Source organism: Uloborus diversus, chromosome 6 (genome assembly GCF_026930045.1).
Source record: "Uloborus diversus isolate 005 chromosome 6, Udiv.v.3.1, whole genome shotgun sequence".
Classification (NCBI taxonomy): Eukaryota; Metazoa; Arthropoda; class Arachnida; order Araneae; family Uloboridae; genus Uloborus; species Uloborus diversus.
This window is the reverse complement of record NC_072736.1, coordinates 103,858,143-103,882,060: the sequence shown is the minus strand read 5'-3', so window position 1 is coordinate 103,882,060 and position 23,918 is coordinate 103,858,143. Positions and strand designations below refer to the sequence as shown.

Sequence of the window (23,918 nt, the reverse complement as noted above, 5' to 3'; positions counted from 1 at the left end):
AATTCTGTTATGAAAATTAAAAAAACTAAAAAATGTTCAGATGGGTTAATTTTTTTTTGTAGAAAGGTTATTGGGGGTGTTGTTTGTGGAAAAGAAGCAACGATCAGGAGTGGGTCATGGTTTAGTTCTAGCAAGTTGAAAATAGAGGAGATTTTTTTGATAACATATGAGATTTTAATTGGGACCAAAACTGCTGATATTGAAAGTCAATATTTTTTTTCATCACAAACTTTAGCCGATTGGCGAAATTATATTAATGAAGAAATATTAAATTACATTGAATTAAAATCCGAACAAATAGGGGGGGTTGGGAAAGTTATTGAAGTTGATGAATCTAAATTTGGGAAAAGAAAATATAATCGGGGACATGCAGTTGAGGGACAATGGGTTTTTGGGGGGGTTGAACGGGGTTCGGGGAAAACTTTTTTGGTTGCTGTTGGGGATAGGGGTAGGGAAACTCTATTTTTGGCAATTAAGCAGTGGATACTACCAGGCATGACGGTGCACTCCGATTGTTGGAGGGCATATGATACATTGGGGGAGGAGGGGTATGAGCATTTAACAGTCAACCATAAACTTAATTTTGTAGATCCAGAAACTAAATGTCACACTAACACAATTGAATCCACATGGAGACACGTTAAAAGTACTCTACCAACATATAATAGATTAGGGGATTTTAAATTTTATTTAGCTTATTATTTATACAAAAAAAATTGTGAATACAAAAATGAGGATATGTTTGTAAAGTTTTTGGAAATAATTCGCGAAATTAATTGGGTGGAGTACAAAATACAAGTAAAATAAGGTTGTTTTTTTCGGAATTTTTTTTGTCAAAACAAACATAATTTAAATATTTTTGTAAAGTAATGATAATAAAAAATGGGATAATTTCCCTAAGAGCGGAACATATGTGCACTGCCTCACGTGAGGAAGTAAAAGAAAAGTAAAAAAGGTAAGTGAACATATTTTGAATTATTGTGTTTTTAGTGTGTTTCTGGTAGTTTGTATTTTGGTCTGGTTGGCATTTTTGTAGCACAAAAATGGTGTTAATTTCACATAAAATCTGTGACTTTATTGTATACTGAACGGAGGAGATCTGTGACTTATATCCGACTGTGATGTATATTAAAAGTCGGAGGGATAACGGACCGAGCGGCAGCGAGGTCCTGGCGTATCCCGGAGAAACAACGGAAAAAAATTAATGCATTAATTTCATTAAATAATTAATGACATAATTTGAATTTTTCCTGTTGGCGCTAAAAAAGCATCGCTAAAACGATGTATGACATATGACGTCATACATAGTTTTCTTGGCGACGCTTTTTTGGCGCCAACAGGAAAAAGTCGCCAAGAGGGGGGTATATCAGATTTGTTCCCACTTTTCTTTATTAAAAGTGCAGAAAAACATATTTAAATTTTCACATGGATTTATTTCTTCTTATTTTTTATGAGTCATTCGATGAATGTACAAAAGTTGGAGTCAACTGAGTCACAAATGAGAAAGATATTAGGCTACGAACCATACCTAATTTATTGCACAGTAAACGATAGATATTTATTTGAATACTTTCTTATTTGAGAATGTGATTTGTCGTGAAAATGTCTGGTTTGTTTAAAATTGTTCATAAAGATTGTGAAGATGGTCGAAATGATGATGAATTCAAGGATGAGAAAGAAGGCATGTAGTTCAATAACCTGTGGACAGAAATAATATTGTAAATGAATACAATAAAAACAATGTATATTTATGAAGATATATTCCTTTTTAAAGTAAGGAATTGAAAATAACGTTTTGCACTTGTCATAATAAAATAAAGAAACATTTCCCTAAATACAGCGTATTTCATTAAGAAACTTGTATGAATATCTGATCGTTCTACCTTTGATTATTCGCTTGATGGTTGGTTGGTTAGATTGAGTTTTTTGGCGCAAGGGCCTTAATAGGTTATACTGTGCCTACTCACCTTATAAAATATTTTTAAACCTTTAAAAGCTTTAAACCTATTTATGAGCAAATGATGTGTTCAAACTTTTCTCAGATGCACATTATCAATGTCGTTTGGAAAAATTTGGATTTTAGCATTATAGAAAAGGGGTGGAAAAGCGTTCAAATAATAAACAGTTGAATCTGCAGATGTAAGTGATAATGTAATATAATACTAATAGCTAAAACTCACCAATTCTTTCAACTAATCGATCGATGTATCGTCACCTAAAAGCAACATTAAAAAATCTTACTGTTACTCCCGGGATTAGATGTCTTACTGTTGCTCTAAAACTCAGGCGACGATGTCGATATACAGTAAGGTTCTAAACTTTCAGCTGATGATTTTATCTGGGCTGCGGAGTCGGAAGGAAAATGTCTGACGACTCATGGGATTTTAAACCTCCGACTCCGAATCATTCACTCCAAAATCAGTCTCTGACTTCGCAGTTCTGAATTTTATCTCGCAACGACAAACGCGTTTTTGCTTCTTTGTATTTCCCTGTGAACACTTTTTAGGCAATTTTCATTGAAAAAACACCGGTTAACGGTGCCTTCTCAGAAGTATTTTGTTTTTCAGTGGGCGACGCAAAAAAAAAAAAAAAAAAAAAAAAAAAAACTACAGGAATTGGAAAATCTAAATGGGCATCAAAAAATGCTTAAAAGTTAGACGCTAATGCAAGTACATGCTAGGCTTTGCTTATTTTTATAGTAATCAATGTGTTTTGCAAGGAATATCAGATTTTTTTTTTTACGTCTTAAAACACACACATAAATTGGTTTAAAACAGTCAAATATTGTGTTGGTGTACTTTTTACGCGTTGAAAATATGTTAGAAAGGAGATTAATCAATTTTGAAAAATTTTGTTTGATAAAGATTTGATGAAACCGAAATCTCAATGATTGATAAAACCGAACGATAAAACCAAAAGACCATTTTGAAATTGAACGAAAAAACTTAATATAAAACGTCTTTGCTTCGCCCAATTTTGCAATATCTCCCCCCCCCCCCACTTGATTAATGTTAAAACGCGCTTGTGTACGAAATTTGCACGTTGAATTTCGACAAAGCAGGGTTAACATTTGTAAGTAAATTTCACTGCAAATTGAGCCAAACAAATCTGCATTTACGACTGTTAGAAGTAATATTATTCGTATGTTTTAAATGATCGTAGTTTTGGAATGAAAAAAAAAATGTATAGTACATGAAAGTTATTCAAGAAATTTTTTCGATGCGACGGAAATTGTACAGATATTTAAAAATTGCTTCACCATTATGGATGAAGACAAATTTTAGTAATGACAAATAATAAAAAATTCCAATATATTTGTCAGGAAAATAAAGTGCATTATTGTAGTTAACTGCAAATTAAGGGAGCACAAAAGTCGTTTAGCTAGTTAATTCCGACATTTAATCATTCATTTACACAATTATAATTGTAATTAGTCTCATAACATTTTAATTTTCAATATATCATTGTTTAAAGCAATGTCTCTCAACCTGGTAGGCGCAAAAGATTTTTTAGAGAGGTTTGAATTTTCAATGAAATGAAATAAAACTGAATATTATTGTTTTTTTTTGGTCATATAGGTTACAATATTTTCGAGATGGCCTTTTTGAGCCTTTTTAGTGCAGTTTTGATCCACATGTCTCTATGAATGTAGATTTTCGGCATTAGCATAATAGAAATTCAAACTATGGAACAAGACATTGAAAGTAACCTCACTGTTACATTACAACCCAATGTCCATGCACAAAACATTATAGCAACCCTTTCATTGATGTTTTGAAAGTGACTGGTATAACGTACTAAATTCGTGTAGATCATAGATCACCTTAAGGTAATTTGTATTGAGCCTTTGATTCTCGTATTTCCTGTGCTCTAATTATAACATATTCCAAATAAACTTATGATGAGTGGTAATGTTAAAATTTTGTGCACGAACTTATTTATATTTTTATTTAATAACCATATTTAACTATCCTAATCAATTTCAGTTTCAAATTCTGATTGTACTCCTTGCATTGAACTTATATGAGACGGGGGGGGGGGGGGAGGTTGGGCATGACCTTACGTTAGTGTTCAAAGGGCAGGTGCTGAGGGGGCAGGCGCTGAGCCTGCACTGGTTAAAAAGGGTACAGTGAAACCTGTGTAAGTTGACCACATGCGGTGCACTACTTTAGTGGTCAACTTAAACAGGTGGTCAACTTATAGAGGCTGAATTATATGATAAGCTCTAATTCTGTGCGGTCAACTTAGACAGGTGGTCAACTTACAAGAGTGGTCAACTTTACAGGTTTCACTGAATTAAAAATTGATAAATGATAAGATTACTTCTGCAAATACTCACAAGCCTGACCATGTGACTTTGCTCCGCCAGTAAATGTGCAGCTTTGTTACTTAAAAAAGTCATTTTCTGTTCCAAATGCTCTATTTCTTTCTGCTGATGATTATCCTTTGTAAAAAAATAAAAAGTAATTAATATAATGATTGCTAACACTGTATATTAACATTAACTTCAAATATTGACATCGCAGGCAGTGAACTGAACTTGATATTTAACTATGAAAAATTGAAATATTTAAAAGATTTACTTCAATGAAATTCAAAATGGGATTCAACATTTTGCAACTTGTTATCCAGTAGTTAAAATTCGAAAAAGGTAGAAAAAAAAAGCTAGAAGGCTGAGATATACATTTGTAACATTTGTTTGACAATCTTGAAGCGTTTTCTACATAGTAATTGTATAACAGCAAACTTAATACAAAAAAAAAAAAAAAAAAAAAAAAAAAAAAAACAAAAAAAAAAAAACAGTATTCTTTTTCTGCTGCGTAAGACATACAACAGTAAAATATATAACAATATAATTACTATTAAAGTTAGGGAAAATTACTGAAGATGTTTTTGATTACTTAACTCAACTATTAACGATTAGTGCAATATTACCCACAAATTCTAATCATATTCATTTCTTCGAATAACATTGTACGAGTATTGCACTCAACGCCAATTACTTTATGATTTCACGGTGCCCCCCCCCCTCCCCCATGTTTTTCAGTTTCAATCATATCTTTTGTTACATTAAAGGGGAAGGAAATTTGAAATGTCGGCGAAACTGGGGATAAACCAATTTTACGTACCTAATTTTTTTAGCGGAAATATTAAAAGCATCGTACATACACAATAGTAATTTTCCCCACTGGTATACAATTTTTAACTAATTGTTCTTATTCCGACAAAATAAAATATATTTAAAACAAAGTTAGACAAAAAGATTCTAATGATAAAAAAAAAAAAAACTTACTATTAATACCGCTTTATCTGACGCACTTGTTATAGCTTTGACCGTCTCGTTGAACATCGAATGCATGTCCTCTATTTGCTGCTTGTAAGATTGGCTGAGTTCTTGCAGGTAAACGTTGATCAAACTCAGATTAAATTCGGAAGATTGTATCCTACTGCTCAATTTCACTAGAATAGATTCCTTTTGGATCAGGGCAGCACTGTCTTCAAAAGATTCATAGCCAACTGCACTTTGTTTACTGGTGAATGCTTTTTCAGTTCTTTCTGATTCGATGGCATCGGATATTTTATTATCGCAATGGCATGAGACATCTTTATGTGGAGGAATGTCCTCTACTTTTGCGTAATTTCTTTTAAATTCTTCGTACTTTAACGTTTTTGTGTCTATTTGGTCGACTGATTGGATTGCTTCTGTAAGTTTATCGTCCTGAGCTGATTCATTGATTGGTAATTTGCTTTGGTTGACGAATCTGTTGTCAATATTTTTGGAATGAGATTGATTGTGCTTGACAGACTCGTAGCTCTTTGAACATACATTGTCTTTTGCATTTATAAATAGATCCCTGCTTGAACTTTTGTTGTTGAAACATTCAGAAATTGTATTTTTCGTATGCGACATATTATCATCAGTGTAATTTCCAGCATTTGTTTTATGGTATATATCTGAATTTGAGCTCGTTTTTTGATACACAAGGTTGAGAAAACGGGAATGTTGACTGATTTCGTATGTCTTTTTCACGTTCCTCTTCATAAAATGGCTCATTTTTACGTAGGTCAATGTTTTGTTTTTTTGCCTCAAAGTCACTGCTGATGAATTATGGGCCTCATTCCTGAAATATAGGAGGGAAACTTAGTTACTTCACAGAAAAGTAATAAACATATAGATTCTTATTTCGATAATTGAATGATCTGTTGGACATAACAAAATGTAAATTTTACAGATGATTATTTATTTTTCCTAAGAGCGCAATTAAATTTGAAAAGCAGCCGAGAAAATGTTCCATCCAAGGTTGTTCCACTTCAATATACATTTCCCTCCTAACGATAAAAATAAAACAAATTTCGTTTTTTAACGAACCAACCAACATTATTTCACCGAAAACCAATTTTGAAAAAAAAAAGAAAAGAAAAGAAAAAGTCACATCCAACGTTGTTCCAGCAGACCATTAAATTTAGATATCAATTAAAGCAGCGAGAAGCAAGGGATATAGGTGCTAAAATTCAAAAAATTGAAGATAACCATAGTACAAACGGTAGGAGAACCTCTCTTCTGTTTTCTGGCAGGATGATAGTACTAGTGGGTCATAAAACAAAAAACGTAGGTATTTGAAGTTGAAATTCACGAAAAAAAAAATCTTCATTTTTTTAAAAAGTTACTTTATATTGTTCCTTTTAGGCACCTTTTTACTCTCACATAGTTAGTCACATTCTTTATTGCTTATTTTGTAACTTCCTTTTGTAGTTAAAATTTTGGATGAGAACGGAGGGTAACAGATAGTAAATATATATTTTAAATGTTATTTTTAAACTTTTCATTTAAATAAACATTGCATCTTGTCTGAGGAACACGATTTGAACTGATTAAAATGTACACATCTTGCTTAAAATGGATTTTAAAAGAAAGTTGTATGCTCCATTTCTGATTGTATATCCTCCATTACATCTATACTGTAACGGAGGATACAAATACTTATGTTTTGCTATGATCATTGTGTTGGTTTAGGGTTAACGCAACATGTTATTTAGGATTTACTTAAAAAAAAGTGATTCAATATTAACTATAAATTTTTTTTTTGTTTTTGTACACAGAAAACTCTTTCCTTTTTTAATCAAGAATGGAGGATACACAAAGTTAAGGAAGTATTTGACTTCAAAGAGAATAATACTGAAATTCTTTCACACTTAGTTCTTTAGCTTCACTATGAAAACCCAGAGTTGAAAAGGGCTAACTTGTGATTCTAAACCTCTGTAATGAGCTAGCAGTACTACCGTCTATAGGAAATTCTATTACTTAATTAAATTCTGAACGGAGGACACAAGAAATACTGTGACAGTGATGCAAAAGATTATGAATGCTATATATTTTTTTATTTTACAACATAATTCTTTTAACCTATTAAAAAACATCAAATAATTTAAATTTCACTATTAAATCTGTTATATGTTTTTGTATTGAGTAAATAAATGAAAGTACATGGGAAGAAATTTGTTGGGACATGTAACGGTGGCATACAAGTATCGCTCCATTCAGTAAAAAAACATTTAAAAATTTTTTATAACATCATTAATTTCTATTGATCATTTTCAAACTTTGTTATACTTCTCTAAATCTCATCGAAAAGTTCTTAAAAATAAATATTTTTTAAACTAACCACCCTGACCTAAAAAAGCGAGTTTTTTGTGGAATGACCCCCTAGTAACTCTAGTATAGGTGCTTCTACACATAGCATGATTTAGAAAAACTTTTCAACGATAACCTATCTAGGGTTTGAACTTGGCACGTGTTTTACTCAAAGCTTTGAACTGTTCATTTACAACCCTTTGCTTCTCAATGCCTAAATCGAGAAATTAACTTTTTGATCAAGCTTTTAGTCACAAAGTTTTTAAAATTTACTAAAAGAAAAGCTTACTATTTAAATGAGTGTATGAAGTTTAGTTTTGACTTACTTGACTAAAAAGGAAGAATTCTTCTCTTGTTTGAGTTCCTCCGTTGTTGCTAAAAAAAAAGAAAAAAATAATAATAATCAGCGTAACGCATAATGAACATGTTGTTGATGATCCCCTTGCCCCAGACTGCTAGACCAAGTTCAAGAAATCATTATAGCAAACATGCGAATTGATACGAAACTATGTACAGTAGACTTCGTTTGTCCGGACTGTCTGGAATCAAAGGCAATCTGGATAAGGAAAATCCGAGTAATCCAGGTAATAAGCAAGTTTATCTTAAATAGGCAGGCTTATCTTTGATTGCAGCAAAAAAAAAAAAAAAAATGCTTTGTTACAAGATTACAATTCTGGGGCGTCGAAAAAAGTCCTTATTCGGCAAATTTTGTTTGACAGTTCGACAAATTTGGAGACTTAATTGCAATATTGAAATTTCTGAATGCTCGAATGTTCCTTTTCGGTTGATGTACTTATGTGTGCATACCCGTATTTTATCAGTTGGCGAAATTTGGGTTGCACTCAGTAAATTAAGAATTTCCGCTTTCCCAAAATTTTAAGTTCGGGGGTCCCTGGTTACATAAGATCGTTTCCCACTAACACATTGTTGTTTATAATTCAGCTGCAGTGGTGTCGACGGACGTTCGAAGTACGCCATTTTGTTTATTTAGATTACTGTAATTTATAGTGCGAGAGTTGTATATTTAATCAAAATAATGTAGCAAACATTTGGCCTATTTATAGCTCCGTTTTTAGCCTACTTTCCCAGTAAAAGTCAGAGAAAGAAGAAAAAAGCATGAAAGAAGTCTTAATGCATCTTAAAAATATCCCGAAAAACAAAAAAAAAGTCAAAAATAAATAAAATAGGTAAATATTGAAAAATTAAAAATTGGAAAGTAGGGTATTGAGATGGGGAAAAATGTCTGTCGGTCTGTCTGTCTGTCCCCCCCCTAATAACTTTTGAATGAATAGTCCGATTCGAACAATTTTTTTTTGTTAGAAAGATCTCGGCAAGGACATCTCATTTTCATTTAAACAATTTTTCGTTCAATTTTGAACAGTTCAAAAAAACTTAACATTAGCACCTACGAGAAAATTCAAGGCAAAAATAAATCTTGAACTTAGAGGCGAAGTGGCTCCAAACAAACTTTGCAGGGAAAAGCCTTTGATGAAAAACATGTATCGAAAATATCTTTTTGATCTGAACAAGTTTTCGTTCAATTTTGAACAGTTTAAATCTCTTAACATTAGCGCCTACGGGGAAACTGAAAGTCAATATAGATTCCGAACTTAAAGGCGAATTCACTTCAAACAAACTTGTTTGGAAATAAGCTCTTAACGACCTACTCCCGACTCCGGCTCCGATAATTTTGGTGCTCCTGACTCCAACTCCTGTGCCCGAAAATTACTCGGACTCCGACTTCCCGACTTTGAATCTGACTTCGTAGCTTTGGCAAAAATTTATGCATGGAGGAAAAATGCCTGACTCCGACTCTTGGAAATTCGACTCTGACTCCAACTCCTGAATCAAATAATACTCTTACCCCGTCTCTGCAAATATTGGTAGACTTGCAAACTTTTTGGGGAAATGACCGATTCCAATTCCGAGTCTTTGAATTCAAAACTTTCGGCTCTCGAATCTAACTCTTTTGTCCCAAAATCAGATGGACTCCGACTCTGACTCCACAGTCATGGTTTTTACTGTGAAATAATTGTTCTAAATATGTTTTGATTTTATTTTCAAGCTAAAGTTTTAATTTGTGTATTCAGTTTTTGGCGGAGAAATTCGGAGTCCTTTATGTTTCTACATAAAGATATGCGCAGACGATTTTTTTTTCGACAATGAAAATTATTTCTTTAAGTTGACATTTTATTATTTTTATTTATTTTTGAAAGTACATTAATTCATTCTTAAAAATTTTTTTGGCAACAGGGGAAAAATAAACGATTTTTTAAATATGATTATTAAAATGAGCTTTTAATTTGAATTCTTTTTTTTTCGTTTTTGAAAGCAGTTGAAGATTGTTTTTCTGATGGAAAAAATGTATTTAGCTGCTTTGTTTAAAAGGTTCTGCTATTTTATTTGTTCTTTTATTATTTTTTACGTATCTAATTCTTTAGATGAGTGAGGCATATTTATTTCTCGAAATCAGCTTAAAATATTAAAAAATGTGTTTGAAATAATTTACGATTTTAGCTAATTTTGCGAATACTGATTAGATACTAGAAAGTCGATATTGGTATAGGTGAAAGTAGGCTCGTTTAGTTCTAGACAGAACTTCTTGTTGCTATCATAATTTGAAATTCTCATTTATGTGAATATACTTTTTCTAATTTTAAAAATTTGATCCGGATAAACTAGAGATCCGGATAAAAGGGGGCTGGAGAAACGAAGTTCTATGGTATATCAATAAAGGTCAAAACTAGCGTTGCCCATCGCTACAGGGCGACTAAATGAAAAAAGTGGAAATTAAAAACTTATCTGTCAATGCCACCTCAAAAATAAATGCCTGACCTTTAAGCCTTATGCAAAGAGCAATAAGTAATGGATGAAAGCTAACCGATCGAAATCCAGACGCAGCTTTTGAGAAGTAATTTATTAAAAATGAAGTATTTACATTATTTATTGCACTTAGTGTTATTAATTTCAAGAAAATAAAATATATCAATACCAACCAGCACTTAAAAGAGGTAAAGATGTAAGAAATTTGTTGAAAAAGTTGCTACTAATGAAATTGCTACTACCGACCAATTGGTTACTAAAGAATTTCCCCCAATATTACCTAAATATAGAATTTGGCACTTTCAAATTAAAGAATTTTGAAGTTTTTGTTGTCGTCAGGCATTCAACATTTAAAGGTAAACATTGCAATTGCTTTGTGAGAATTGATCTTTACAATAACTGCAGTAAAAATAAATACTGCAGATAATGAATGCATTGAGTTCTTCGTACAATTCTTCAATAACAATAATTTAATTTTTCAAATGAAAACAACCATAAATAAATAAATAAATGACACATGTTTTTTTTAAGAAAAACCAAAAGCATTTTTTGGAATAGTAATGAAAAATTTCAGGGGTGAGGTGGGGGTGGGGGTTGAACCCTAAAAGTTCACCTCTTAAATACGGTCCTGATTTCAGATAGTAAAATTCATAAGCATTATGCTTTTACTTTTTTCTGCTACTACATTTCCTTTATTTCGAATCAATTAAGATGAGAAATTATTTCATGAAATTTCTTTTTTTTTTATGATAGATTTAATTGGAAAGAATAATTAAAAAGAAATACAAAAAAAAAAAAATTTTTTTTTCTCAAGAAAATACAAATAAATAATGTTGCAACTTATTATTATAAAGTAAGCAATATCTTTTTACTCACTGTTGCTACTAATATCCATAACTGTTGTTTCAGTTGCAGTACTATCCGCCTCTTCAAAGCCGTACATCATGGAATATCCCAGGACTCTAACTGTACTTAATGTACAGTAGTGTTCTTTACCGTAGTGGCTAAAAATAATAATCTGAAAATAAACATTGTTATTAGGTTGCGAGTAGTGAATAAGTTTTCGTTAAAGATCATGAAGGCAAAAATATAACAAAAATTAGTTTTCTTAATGTGATTATGAATCAAGTACTGTTGCAGATTAGCGTTTCTCAACCGATAACCTGGCGGACTGGCCCTGATCCGCAGAAAAATTTGAGCTGACCCCAGAGATTTTGCTCTTCCACGTTAAGAAATGTTCCTCACTAAAAAAAACCCTCAACCTAAATAAAAGTAATATTCTATACGACATCTTTTAGGTGAATTTTGTGATCAATTTTCGTGCTTTTTTATGATTTTTCAGTAATGTTTATTACTTCTGTAAGATTATCGTAAAAATTACTTATTTTATCCTTAACATTAAACTTTTTTATAACAGTTCTTTAACACCAAGTAAAGTTCAATTTATATATTTTTTAAATTCATTTATTATTATATTTTTTGTAAAAAAGGAAAAAAAAAAAAAAAAAAAAACCCTCTGTCGTTCACAAAGGTTTTTCACGAGTATTTAACGGTCCTCGAGACGAAGTTTTTCTTTTTCTTTTTTTTTCCAAGACATTGAAGAAACAATGGAAAAGTTTAACTGGTTCGTCAACAAAATTCATATGAGCGCAGCCAGAAATACCTTCCGGTTTTTTGATCAAAAAACCTTCTGGAGGGGTTTTTTAATCAATAATACCTTCTGCAGGAATTTTTCGATCAAAATACCTTCTGGAAGGTTTTTTTGGATCAAAAATGCATTCTGAAGGGGATTTTTTGATCAAATATACCTTCTGAATAGATTTTTTTGATCAAATCAGCCCTTTCATATGCATCAACTATTGTATTAGAATTTGCATTTATGTTAAAACCTATGCCTCTGGGGGTGTTAACCCCCAAAACTCCCCTACACTGCGCCACTGGTTTTTAACGGTCTGCAAATTCAAGGGGGGGGGGGGGGGGGGGTCGAAGAAGAAAGGGAGAAAGAAAAGAAACATTATAAAAACAACAACGACCCGAGATTTTTTTCTTCTTTTGGTCCGCGGGTCAAAAGAGAACTTTGCTGTAGATGATTCTCAATGAAAATACTTAATGTATTTTAAATCTGAGAAGTTAGATAATCACTTCTTACTAGGGAACGACAAGATATGAAATTTTTTTTTAAAACTTAGTAGCATTTGAAAAAACATGGCAAAACATGTTTCTAAATGCATAAATTATTTGCACTTGTGTCCCAGTTTTCGAAGTGTAAGGTCTAAAAGCTTGCCAGAATTTTAAGAAAAGTCGCCCAATTTAGAGAGGTTTGGTGGGACATCTTTCACACGCTTTGCTGATGGATGTCTTACCATATGCAGACGGTGAAATCCGTTGACGAGCAATTGATACCTTCAGATTCTCGCCAAGCCTTTTACTTCGGTGCTTTTCTTAAAATTTTAGCAGACTTTAAGACCTTATGTCTCGATAGCGGGGACTAAATGGCAAATACTTTTTGTGTTTAAAAAATGTCTCAATATGTATCGATTAATACCTTTTACAATATTCGGGTGATTACCTGATTAGCTATTAACCAACAATCACAGAAATACCAGAAACATCAATAATAATAATAATAATAATGAATTGGAAATGAATACAGATTTTTTTTTTTTAATCTTCAAGTGGTGAATTATTATTTGAATCAGCACGTCATTCCATGTCAAATCAAAACCAGTTTTTTAATCTGACTATCTTAAGTTTGCATGAAACTTTCGGACACCTTTGTCTTTGACATCTTAAATTTATGCATAATTTTTCAAAAAACCTATCATTCATAATAATGCAATGAGCAATTTATATTTCAAATTCGTTCGAAAGCACTTTTGTGTACTTGCCGCCAGTACTTTAAAATGTCATAAATCAAGTTCTATGGAAGCTACAGGGTTGTATAATAGCTCATTTTAAAGACAACTTATTGCATGCAATTTGGTTTGATAGGCAGGGGTGGCTCATGCCCACCCTAGTAGGGGGAGGGTAATGGCGCAGAACTGCGCCATTGAAAATTTTAGGGGGGGTTGACGGGTATTGTTCTCATTTTTAGGGGGGAGGGAGCACTTGCTTTTGGGGGGATCTTCGCGATATTTAAGGGGGTACTCCTTTGGTCTTTGGGGGAGGGGGGATCCCTGTGATAGGATAGCTTGAAATATTTTGGAGAATTTATTTTTTACAAAAGTTTAAAAGTTAAAAGTTCAAAAATTTTTGAGATAGTGTCTTTTAAAAATGTATGTGATTTTAATGCATTTAATTAATACATATAAAAAATTTCAAAGTGATAAGAGTGACCGCAAAAGAAGAAGAAACTACCAAGAAATGCAACTTACCTTGATGAATTTTCCCAAATTACGTGGAATGATTTCAAAGGTTTCCATGGATCTTCGGTTGCTAGCGACGAAGGATCCCAAAAGTCGCCAAGAATGGGTTGGATAAATATCACTCCAAAGAACAGAAAACGATTTTAGAGAAGACGAATAGAGTTCATAATTTGCTAGTTCAATCTTAATTGAGACAAAAAAGGAGACAAAAATGGATTATGAAATTAGCTACAATTTATTTTAAATGAGCAATAACTATAAATTAAGCAGCAACACTGTAAGTACTATTGCATCATAACTTTAACAACTTGAAATTTTTAGCACAAATTCTACTGCATCTCTTGTCAATACATAGAGGGCGCGAGCTGTCTTTCTAAACAGAGACTAACTAGAATTAATGCTTTTTAATTGATTTTTATTACTTTAATGTCACTTGGCACATTCATTGCAGAATTCGGGGTGAAAATTTGCGGTCTAATTTAGTAACGTTGAACAGTTGTGAATGTTTTTGCATATCTATATTAAATATTCTTCTGCAGAAAAATTTTAATTTTTGAAAATTATGGATTTATTTAGAAGCAAGAAGATGAAGATAACGAATTTAATCATGCAACGCGAAAAAATTCGGCAAGATAGAATGTTATTGTTTTAATGATTCTTAGTCATAAGAATGGGCTCTCTTTGTACGAAAAACTGCCCTAGGTATTTAATTTTTCCAAGAGTACTAAAATCCAAACGAGTACTCGAGGGATTTTTTACATACCGCATACTCATGTGATATGGACGTAGTTGATTTCCTACATTTTGGAAATCCAAAGACTGGAGACAAGTTCGAACCTATGCCTTTAAGCGTAAGAGGGAGGCCAACGTCTAACTTCTGTACCACTCTGCCACTACTACTATTCTAAGTAGCATATATTTATATATTTCTTCCCAATCATTCAGTATACCTCATATCATAAAAAATTTAGGGTACATTTTAGTAAGATTTCTGTGAAATACATATAGGTATGAATCTTTTCGTGGTTTTCCAGTGCTCAACAACTAATTTTAAAATAAATGGATTTTTTTTTGCAAAGTATCATTGTTTACCTAGGCACTACCTTTTCTTGATCGGGCTTTGATTATATTTATATTGTTTCTCAAGAAAATTCACAAAACTTGCAATTGTTGCCTTGAGTTAATGGGCAGATTTCACAAATATCGTCGCCCCAGAGCATCATCTAATCCCAGAAATTAGAGAAAGATGTCCTATTGTTGCTTCGAGGATGTTGTTGTTGCTGTTCGAACAAGATTTTATTTCGATTCAAAAACTCAAGTACAACTACTGCTCAATTGAGATTCAAGCATCGTCGATGGGTTGGCAAAATCAATCACTTGAGTTAGAAAACATTTTTAGAATGTGATATTTCACTAATGCTTTGAAGTGTGTGTATGTGTGTACGTGTGTTCTGACTCTTTCTTTTTTAAAGACATCATATAACATAATCCTAAAATCATTAAACAGGAAAATAATTTTTACCTGTGTAATTTCAATGGTATCACATAGTTCGAGAACAAACCACTGTTTGACTCTGCATGGGTTTAACATGTATTCATCTGCTTTTTCATTTAAGATGGATAATCTATGTCTTGCTTCGGAATTGGATGACAGAATCTTAGCTCCACATTTGGATGACGCATAATTGAGCTTTCTTCTTGACCTCTTCCTTTTGTGATGATTTTTGTTAGAGATCCTGCCCTTATCTAAAACGAAGAATGAGAGTGGTAATATTAGACATTACTATACACTTTACTTCGACTGATTCTTTTACATATTATTATATTCGATTTCAGATACAAATTGTCGAATGAACTGGGCCTGGTTATTCACAAATGGTTCGGCACATACAAAACATGTATTGTAAAGTTCTTCAATCTTTTCTACACACTCGGGGCTTCCCAGGAACGTCCCGAACTTTAATTTTTGGAGGACAAATTCTTAATTTGCCGAATGGAGTTTCAAATTTTTCAGAATGATAAAATGCGGGAACGCACACATACGTATATCTGTTAAAAAGGAACATATTCGAGCATTTAAAAGTTGTAATATTGCAATTATGTATAAAAATTGCCGAATCATCAAACGAACTTTGCCGAATGATGACAACTTTTGGGAGGACACAGTGACCTCCCATGACCTATCATCGGCGCGACCTTTATGCTTCCTTTGAGATAAAATCACTTTCTTGCCTCTGCACTTCTGGTGACGGAGAACGTAATCTTATTCAATAATAAACCATCTACGTGTTCGGATAAAACCAGTTTAAAATTGCGTGTAATGAAAATTTTCTAATTATACTCTCTTTAGAAAATTCCAGAAAGTTATTACCTTGTTTCATCATTTCCGATTCTTTCCATTCGTTAAAAGATGGTATCATTGCACTTCTAAAGCGTGATTTCGCCTCTTTCACTTGTTTTACGTATTTGATGGTTTCCAAGAGAACTGCGCGCTTGTTGAGTACAAGCGGAATAGTCGGTCCTGTTTTCGCAGTTTTGCCGACAATCTCATTCTTTTGGTTTCCATCAAAGCTAAAGGAGAAACATTTATAAAAATGAATGAATAAATATGAGTATTTATTCAACAATTGAAACTTACATTCAGTAAAATTACCAGGGCTCCGAACTAGTAACCCCGCCCCTCTCCCAAAAGTCTCTTTTTTAATTTCTAGTCCCTAAAAGTCCAATATTTTCAAAATCTGGTACATTATTCTAAAAATTTCAGTTTTACTTTGAGATTTCCCCTTAACCTCTTTTATCCATTTGTGTTTGTTTTCTATAAAATACAGTCTCGTTTATCCGGCCCTCGGTTATTTGGATCTTCGATTTATCCGGATTAATTTTGTAGAGTTTAAAAAAAGTTTTTTTCACTTCAATAATATTTTTAAAATGTGGTAAGGAACTACACTGCTTGACAATCACCTGGCCAATGGAAATAAATTCAAGTTCAGATGGCGTGGTAGATCAAGACTCGTTATCTATATAAAAGACAGTGCATACACGCTCAAGATTCGTACGAAAATTCATGCTGTTTGGTTTTTAACAAAAATAGTGCTGGATGTAAAGAAAGGTTTTTCTCTGAAATTCTGTTTGGTTCTTGAAATACTTAAGAGTAAAATGTCAGCAAGACATAATTTGAGTATCTACGATCGTGGACGAGCGGTTGGACGACTGGAAGCAGGTCTAAGTGTCACCACTGTGGCTGCTGCAATGGGCGGGTGTATCAAAAAGTGCCATCTCCCGATTAATGACGGCCGCTGAAAGTGGAAATGTTTTGCAAAAGCATGCCGGTGGTCGTGATAGGAGCACCACACCTTCACAGGCCATCTCACGGCGAGTAAATAATGTCGGTTTGTATGCACATAGGGACGGCGCTGCCCTGACTGATGAATCCCTACCTGATAAGTTAAATTTTGACTACAATGGGTTAAAGACAGATCGAGTTCTAAGAAAGTATTGGTTAGGTTTTATCAATTCATTCAGCGTAGTTCCTTGTTCTAAGCAAAATTAATTTTAATGTAAAAAATTATCTGTCGATCAGTGGGCTAAAATTTATTTAGCATAGTTTCTTGTTCTAAGCAAAATTATCTTCGTATAAAAAATATTCAGTCGATTAATGGGCTAAAATTCTTTCAGCAGTTTCTTGTTCTAAGCAAAAGTAATTTTAATGTAAGAAAAAAAGAAAAATCAGCTGTTTAATGGGCTAAAATTCATTTAGCATAGATTCTTGTTCTAAGCAAAAATAATTTTAATATAAAAAACAATCAGCTGATCAGTGGGCTAAAAATTTGTTCAGAACATTTACTTGTTCGAAGCAAAAGTATTTTTTTTTCCATGAAAAAATAACTTTTCAGCCGATTAAAATTGACGGAATATAGATTATCGGAAAGAGGTCAAATACCGATTACCGCCGATTAATCGGGGAATCCATTATTTTAATCTTTAAAAGTAAAGATTCAATTCCCTTTTTGGCCTTTTTTTTAGAATTTAGGTCCCTTTTCACCTAGGGACGAGGAAAAAATATGCTGGAAGCCCTGATAAATAAATATGAGCATTTGTACAACTATTAGAATACATATTCAGTAAAGTTATTGAGAGATATTTTACACGAAATGTAGAGTGCTCATGAAAAAGACTATTGAAAGCTTAAAACGAATAGTATGTACAAAATAAACAAAATTATTAGTTAAGTATTGAGAAACAACTGTATATGCTTCTGAAAATCCGGGTATTTTTACTTAACAAAGACTACTATGTAGCAGGTCAGTTTTAATAACAAGTACAGAGTGTCGAAAAGTCCTTGGCACATTTTAAAAATTCATTGAAAAGCGAAAAATTATCGTATGAATATGCGATTTGCGGCATAACACTTCACAGATTCAAGTATTCTTTATGACAAAGTAAAAAAAGGAAACGTTTGATTATAAGTAATTTACATTGACGGCTGTTCAGTCACAGACAGAAAAGCAAACTTATTGTTTTTCTTACTGTGACGATACAGACGTTAATGAAAAAAACTTATATTTACACGTTTTTTTTTCTTTTTCTTTCTTTTACGATGTCATAACACGACAATTTTTTGCTTTTTTATGAATTTTTCAATTGTTTCAAGGATTTTTTAGACACCCTGTACTATGATGACGATAGTATATTTCCTTCACTTCTATTGTTTGAAAATTAAGTTAGGTAGAAAATGAGCATTTAAACGCGCTGCTTCCGTCATCTTTCAACTGAAGAAAAGGTTCGCATTAATTCAGAAACAAATGTCTAGTTTAAATTAAAGAGTTATGTTCTCTTGCGTTATTAGACCTCATATTTTCTTTCAGCTAACAAAAGGGGTCTTTAAGAGTACAGATTTCCAATGGCTGTTGAATCATTTCGAAACTCATTGCCTACAATTGAATATATTATTTCGGCACTTTTTTGTAGTTGATAACCAGTTAAATTAGGTTCAAAGTATTACGACATAACTCGAACATTTCCTTTCAATCCACTTTTTTTTTGAATAAAATAAAAGTTAAAAACATTATAACAATGCAGAAATTCCCCTCAAAAAAAACAATGGCATGCCCGTATTTTGTTTGCGAGGAATCCCCCTTTCAATGCTAAAACAATTAATTTATGGATGCAATTTTATTCCCTGAAGATTTCTTGTAACCCTGAAACATATATATGTTCTTGGTGTTACTGTTATTCGGTTATTTGTGGAATTTTATCATTGTTGTAATTTGTTTAACCAATTGCAAAAAATAATTTTATTTGCAAAAAAAAAAAAAAAAAAAAAAAAAGTTGTTCGTTCGTGTTTTATTCATTTAAAGTTCTCAGAATTTTAAACATAATCTATTCAACTTTTACATTTCTTCAGTACTAGATTCAAAACGTAGCAAGGGAAGGCCTACACTTTTGCATTGCTTATAATATGAAATAGATAAACAAAATATGTTTTACAGTAAAACTGAAGATAATTTAGCTGCATTAAATCAGTGCTAAGTACTTATATATACAAAATTTATACATACTCAGGTGGTAGGTTCCAAGTAAAGCTCCAATAAAGGAGGTGTAACAGTAATAGTAACTGAACAGCAGTAATAAGTTCCTTTTTTATCTTCATTTTCAATAAGAAGTATTTCCATTTATTACATTTTGTGGACCTGGAGTGGAGTAATCAAGATAATTGTCACGGAGCTTCTTTCAAAATACGGAGCAGTTTTTAATAGAATGTCATTTCCGAATGTCAACAGATGAACTACATTTAAAAGGTTGTTGTCTAAAGTGCTTAGTCTCCGACTGATATGAAGCATTAAACATCAATCGAACACGATATAGCTCTTACCCTGATTTATCATTAAAGTGATAATGTAATGTTCAACTAACTTGGTAGAGCAATCAGATTATTGTCTATAAAAAGAGTTTGATATTTTTGTATGATTACGCAATCGTTACTTTCAAATACGTCAGCATCGCAAGCTTTCTCTTCTTTTTTCAGTTCTAATATGTTATAGCTTTTACTTTCACCTACTCAAGCAGGGATTTTCAAATAGACAGGGTGAAATATACGTCTGTTTGCAAATTCTTTTCTTTTATTTTATCTGTGAAATGTATTTTTGTAAAAAATATTATCCTGATTGAAATAAAATGAATTAAATTGAATAGTAATTCGAGGTCAGGAACCAAACTTGTGACATTCATATTATTGGGTCGCAGACAGGGCCGCGTCGTCCCTATGTGCAAGGTCGTGCGGCGCACGACGGCACCAAAGTCAAAAAGGCGCCGAGCTCTACCGTTCAAAAATGCCACAAACGGGGAGAAAAAAAAATCTCGAACTAAAAAATCAAGTTAAATATCTAATGGTGGCGGTGAAATTATACTTCTCAATAAAACAAGCAATCCGTCTTGCTGCCTATGTAAAGGGAAAAATTATTGCCTCGTGTTTGAACATGCTATTCAAAAGCGCAATCTTTTGCACTGAAAACACTTGATGCTAATCAATGGGTACATTGTTACTTAATACATTAGCATTTGTCTGCCTAATGTAGAGCTATGAATGCTATTTCGGGATGTCTAGGGTCTGTTGGGGTAAAGTGGTCATAAAATCAAGGTTTTCTAACTTAAATGGATAACAAATAAAAGAAATTCCTTAAACATTTAAACTTTTTTGTTGTTATTTTACATTACTTTAATGAAGAACACGGTACATTGAATTTTAGGAAGAAAAATATTTATTTAAGTAGTTTTATACCACTTTCATTTCCCTATGTATGACCACTTTCCCCCATGGGGTGGGGGAAAGTGGTCATACCATGGGGTAAAGTGGTCATATTTAAAAAAAGATGCAAAACCAGTATGAATAACCATATTATTTATATATTTTGGTTATTTATAATGATTACACTTATAAACACGAGTATATGCATGTATACACGAGTACATACGTGCATACATGAGTATACAAGTATATACAGGTGTATATGCATCTATGCATCAGATGCGAGTTATGTACATGTCTAGTCGAGTATATACGTGTATACCCGAGCATATACGTGCGTACACGAGTCTTCACGACCTTTATAGACGAACACCATGTGCATGAATGCATATCTCTCGAGAATATACGTATATTCACGAATATATACGAGTATACATGTACATATAAGTGTACATACGTACATATACGGGTATACACGAGTATGCATGAATATACGTTTATATGTCTAATGCGTATATGTACTTGTATACACCGGTATAGACGTATATAAGTACATGTAGTTGTGTATACGTAAATTAGTTGTATATGTTACGGCTAAAGCCCGAAATCGGCCAGTTCGCGAATTGGCCAGCCAATTCGCGAACTGGCCAACATTGCTGAAAACTTACCGGCCGAAGCCCGGAATTTTCTTCATTTCGGGCTTTGGCCGGCCAATTCGCGAAGTGGCTATGGACGATCGGCCAAAGTACGAAAAAAGAAATGAAGAGCAGATTGTTTTACACAATTTAAAAAATGAAGTATTTTGAAATGAGTACTTCGATGTACTATTTTTTTTCTAAAGTACACTTGCTTCAAAAACGAGTTCAAATATAAGTGATACCTCTGTGTTGAAAAGCTTGAAATGCATAAAAATATCTCGTGTTATTCTTTTCGTATTTAAGCCATAATAGATATTATTCAGTGAAAGTACATGATGTAACAACGTGATAGCGTAAAGAAGTACATTTGCACCCTTCAAGTGAGCGAATTATATCTTAAATAAATGCGTTGTGTAAAGTGTGCGAATGCAAAGGTAAATTGAATTAAGGACGATCGACAGTCTTTTTCTGCTCCGTAGACTTAATTTTAAAGATCCTGGATCACATTGTACCAAAAAATATCGCTTCAAAAAATTTTAAATTATTTTGGAAAGCCTCCATAATAAGGGCTCATTAAAACAAATAAAAAGCGAAAATAGTTATGTTGTTAATATTAGTTAAAGACATTTCTTTAATGCCGTTTTTTGTCGAACTTCCCCTACAACATGTCCTAATTAATACTTTATACATAAATGTCATTATATTTATTTTAATTTTCTCGTAGCATTGTTTTTCCCTTTGTAAAACAGCCCAAATTTTGTTGAATCAATATTTCGGAAGAGAAAGCAATCTAGAAAATTAAGCATATTTTCCTTACATTTAGGAAAGGTTGTTCTTACTGTCATAGTATTTATTTTAATTCTTTTTTTTTTCCGAACGTTTTCACGCATGTTTTACTGCATTTATTTTAAGACTAAATTGATTGCGTGTATTTTAGTTGGTTTTCTCTTCGTCTTGCTGTATTTGCAATGCGAAGTTTTAATTCAAAACTCTTTCTTCTTGAGGATGCGGAATTCATTTATAAAATTTACGTTGCGTATATTTGAGCTAAATTCTTTTTTCTTCTACGGGGGATGGATAAGCGAGATTTTCCTTTGGTTCTAGATACAATGTTTTTATTTACCTTCTCTGCGAGGAAGGTGTGAGAGCGGGATTATCGTTTAAACGCTTTCGTAAGATAGGTTATATCGCTAATCGATCGGAGTTCGCTTCGCTCGCAAATCGATTGGATAACGGGGCTTGGTAACTTGGCGAGTTTGGAGAAAAAACTACAGAGTTCTATTAATTATTTTACATTTAAAGCAACTTTTTATGTACTTTAATGGCTTTTTCATGTAGCAAAATATTTTACAATTGCAGATTTTTTTTATAGGTTTTCTTAAAGAGTGTACGCATTTCAGTATAAGAAAATTATTATTTTGCATCAGAGATGGGAGGGTGGGAGGATTTTGGTTTATTTCAAGAACCTTCCTTTAAATTCTTAGGACAGGAATCGTCATGTGGGTATAGCTTGTAATTAATAAAAGTACTCTCATACTTTTCGAAATGGCTTATCGCACCAACGCAACGGTGTGAATAGACTGTGAGTACAGACTAATCGCATGGACTCGGCGCAAAACATGCTAAATTTCCCATCTTTGCTGTCTCGTTTTTTAATTGTCAATTCTGCACAAATGAAAGCAGAATGAAAAAAACCTGTGACCCTCTTCTTCCAATTTTCTAATTTGAATTCTGAAACTTTGAATTTAAATTATGTGTTTCGCAATCACGAGTTGCGACAAGACCCAACTCATTACAGTTATTGTTTCTAGAAATGGCTCCCCCCCACCCCAAGCCTGTCCCTCCTCCTGGGTGGTTATATGTGTATAGTTGTGTGTGTGCACGTAGGCCTGTGTATGTGTGTAAAGGCGCGCGCGTGTAGGCGAGGGTGTATGAGTATGCGTACGGTGGTGGGCGCCGGTGGGCGGTGGTGCTGCTGGTCCAAGCTGAAAAATCAACCACAACGTCAAGGACTGTCAAATGAGAACAATAAGCAATCGTGATTGCTCGAAAAAAAACATTTGCAGCTTCTCAAATTTTAAACTTTCTACTTCCAATAAAGCATATTTCAAGAAAAAAAAGTCAGACATGATTGTTTAATTAATTTCTAGTTCATATTATTCGTGCAATAAGTCCTATCCAAAACGTGTGTTGCCGACAATTAAGTTGCTATATTTGGATTTTCATCACTACTTTATAGCTAATTTTTTTTATTCATGACTGATTTTGGCTTGGAGATTTTCTCTGAGATGTGGTTTTGTAGAAATTCGGGATTTAGAGGGATTTTAAATAGAACCGATTTTAAATGGAATTCTGGGGAGGGGAGCACACGCTAAATTCCTTACTTGTGATTAGGTTTGGTTTCAGAATGAAAATTATGTTTAAAATTTGTGTCACACACACTGAAAGGTTGAGAAACACAGCCTTAGGTTTAACCTTAGCTGGGACTGGTCAAGTATTATGTAGGCAGAAAGGGGAGACTAAGGGCTGCTTCTTTTCTCTGAAAAGGGAAGTGGGGTCACAAAAATTCTTGGGTAAGCATTAAATAATGAACAACAAAAAACGTGGGAAAAGAGCATCCTGTGACGCACAATATGGCATAAAATCTTATATAAGCAAAAAGGGAAGAGCTATAGCGCATGTTTATTTTTTCTCACAAGGTGGGGGGGGGGGGG

General features: G+C 33.0%; 1 protein-coding gene across 1 annotated transcript; it reads right to left on the bottom strand.

The window, feature by feature from the left end:
- Positions 1-1,385: 1,385 nt before the first annotated feature.
- LOC129224903 (SUN domain-containing ossification factor-like) lies at positions 1,386-19,486 on the bottom strand. The gene is made up of 9 exons (XM_054859449.1): positions 19,380-19,486; positions 16,193-16,392; positions 15,344-15,567; positions 13,831-14,004; positions 11,333-11,474; positions 7,960-8,008; positions 5,294-6,122; positions 4,340-4,444; positions 1,386-1,698 (listed from the first exon to the last, which is right to left on the bottom strand). The coding sequence occupies exons 1-9, from the start codon at positions 19,469-19,471 to the stop codon at positions 1,534-1,536; spliced, it is 1,980 nt and encodes a 659-aa protein (XP_054715424.1). The 5' UTR covers positions 19,472-19,486; the 3' UTR covers positions 1,386-1,533.
- Positions 19,487-23,918: the final 4,432 nt, after the last annotated feature.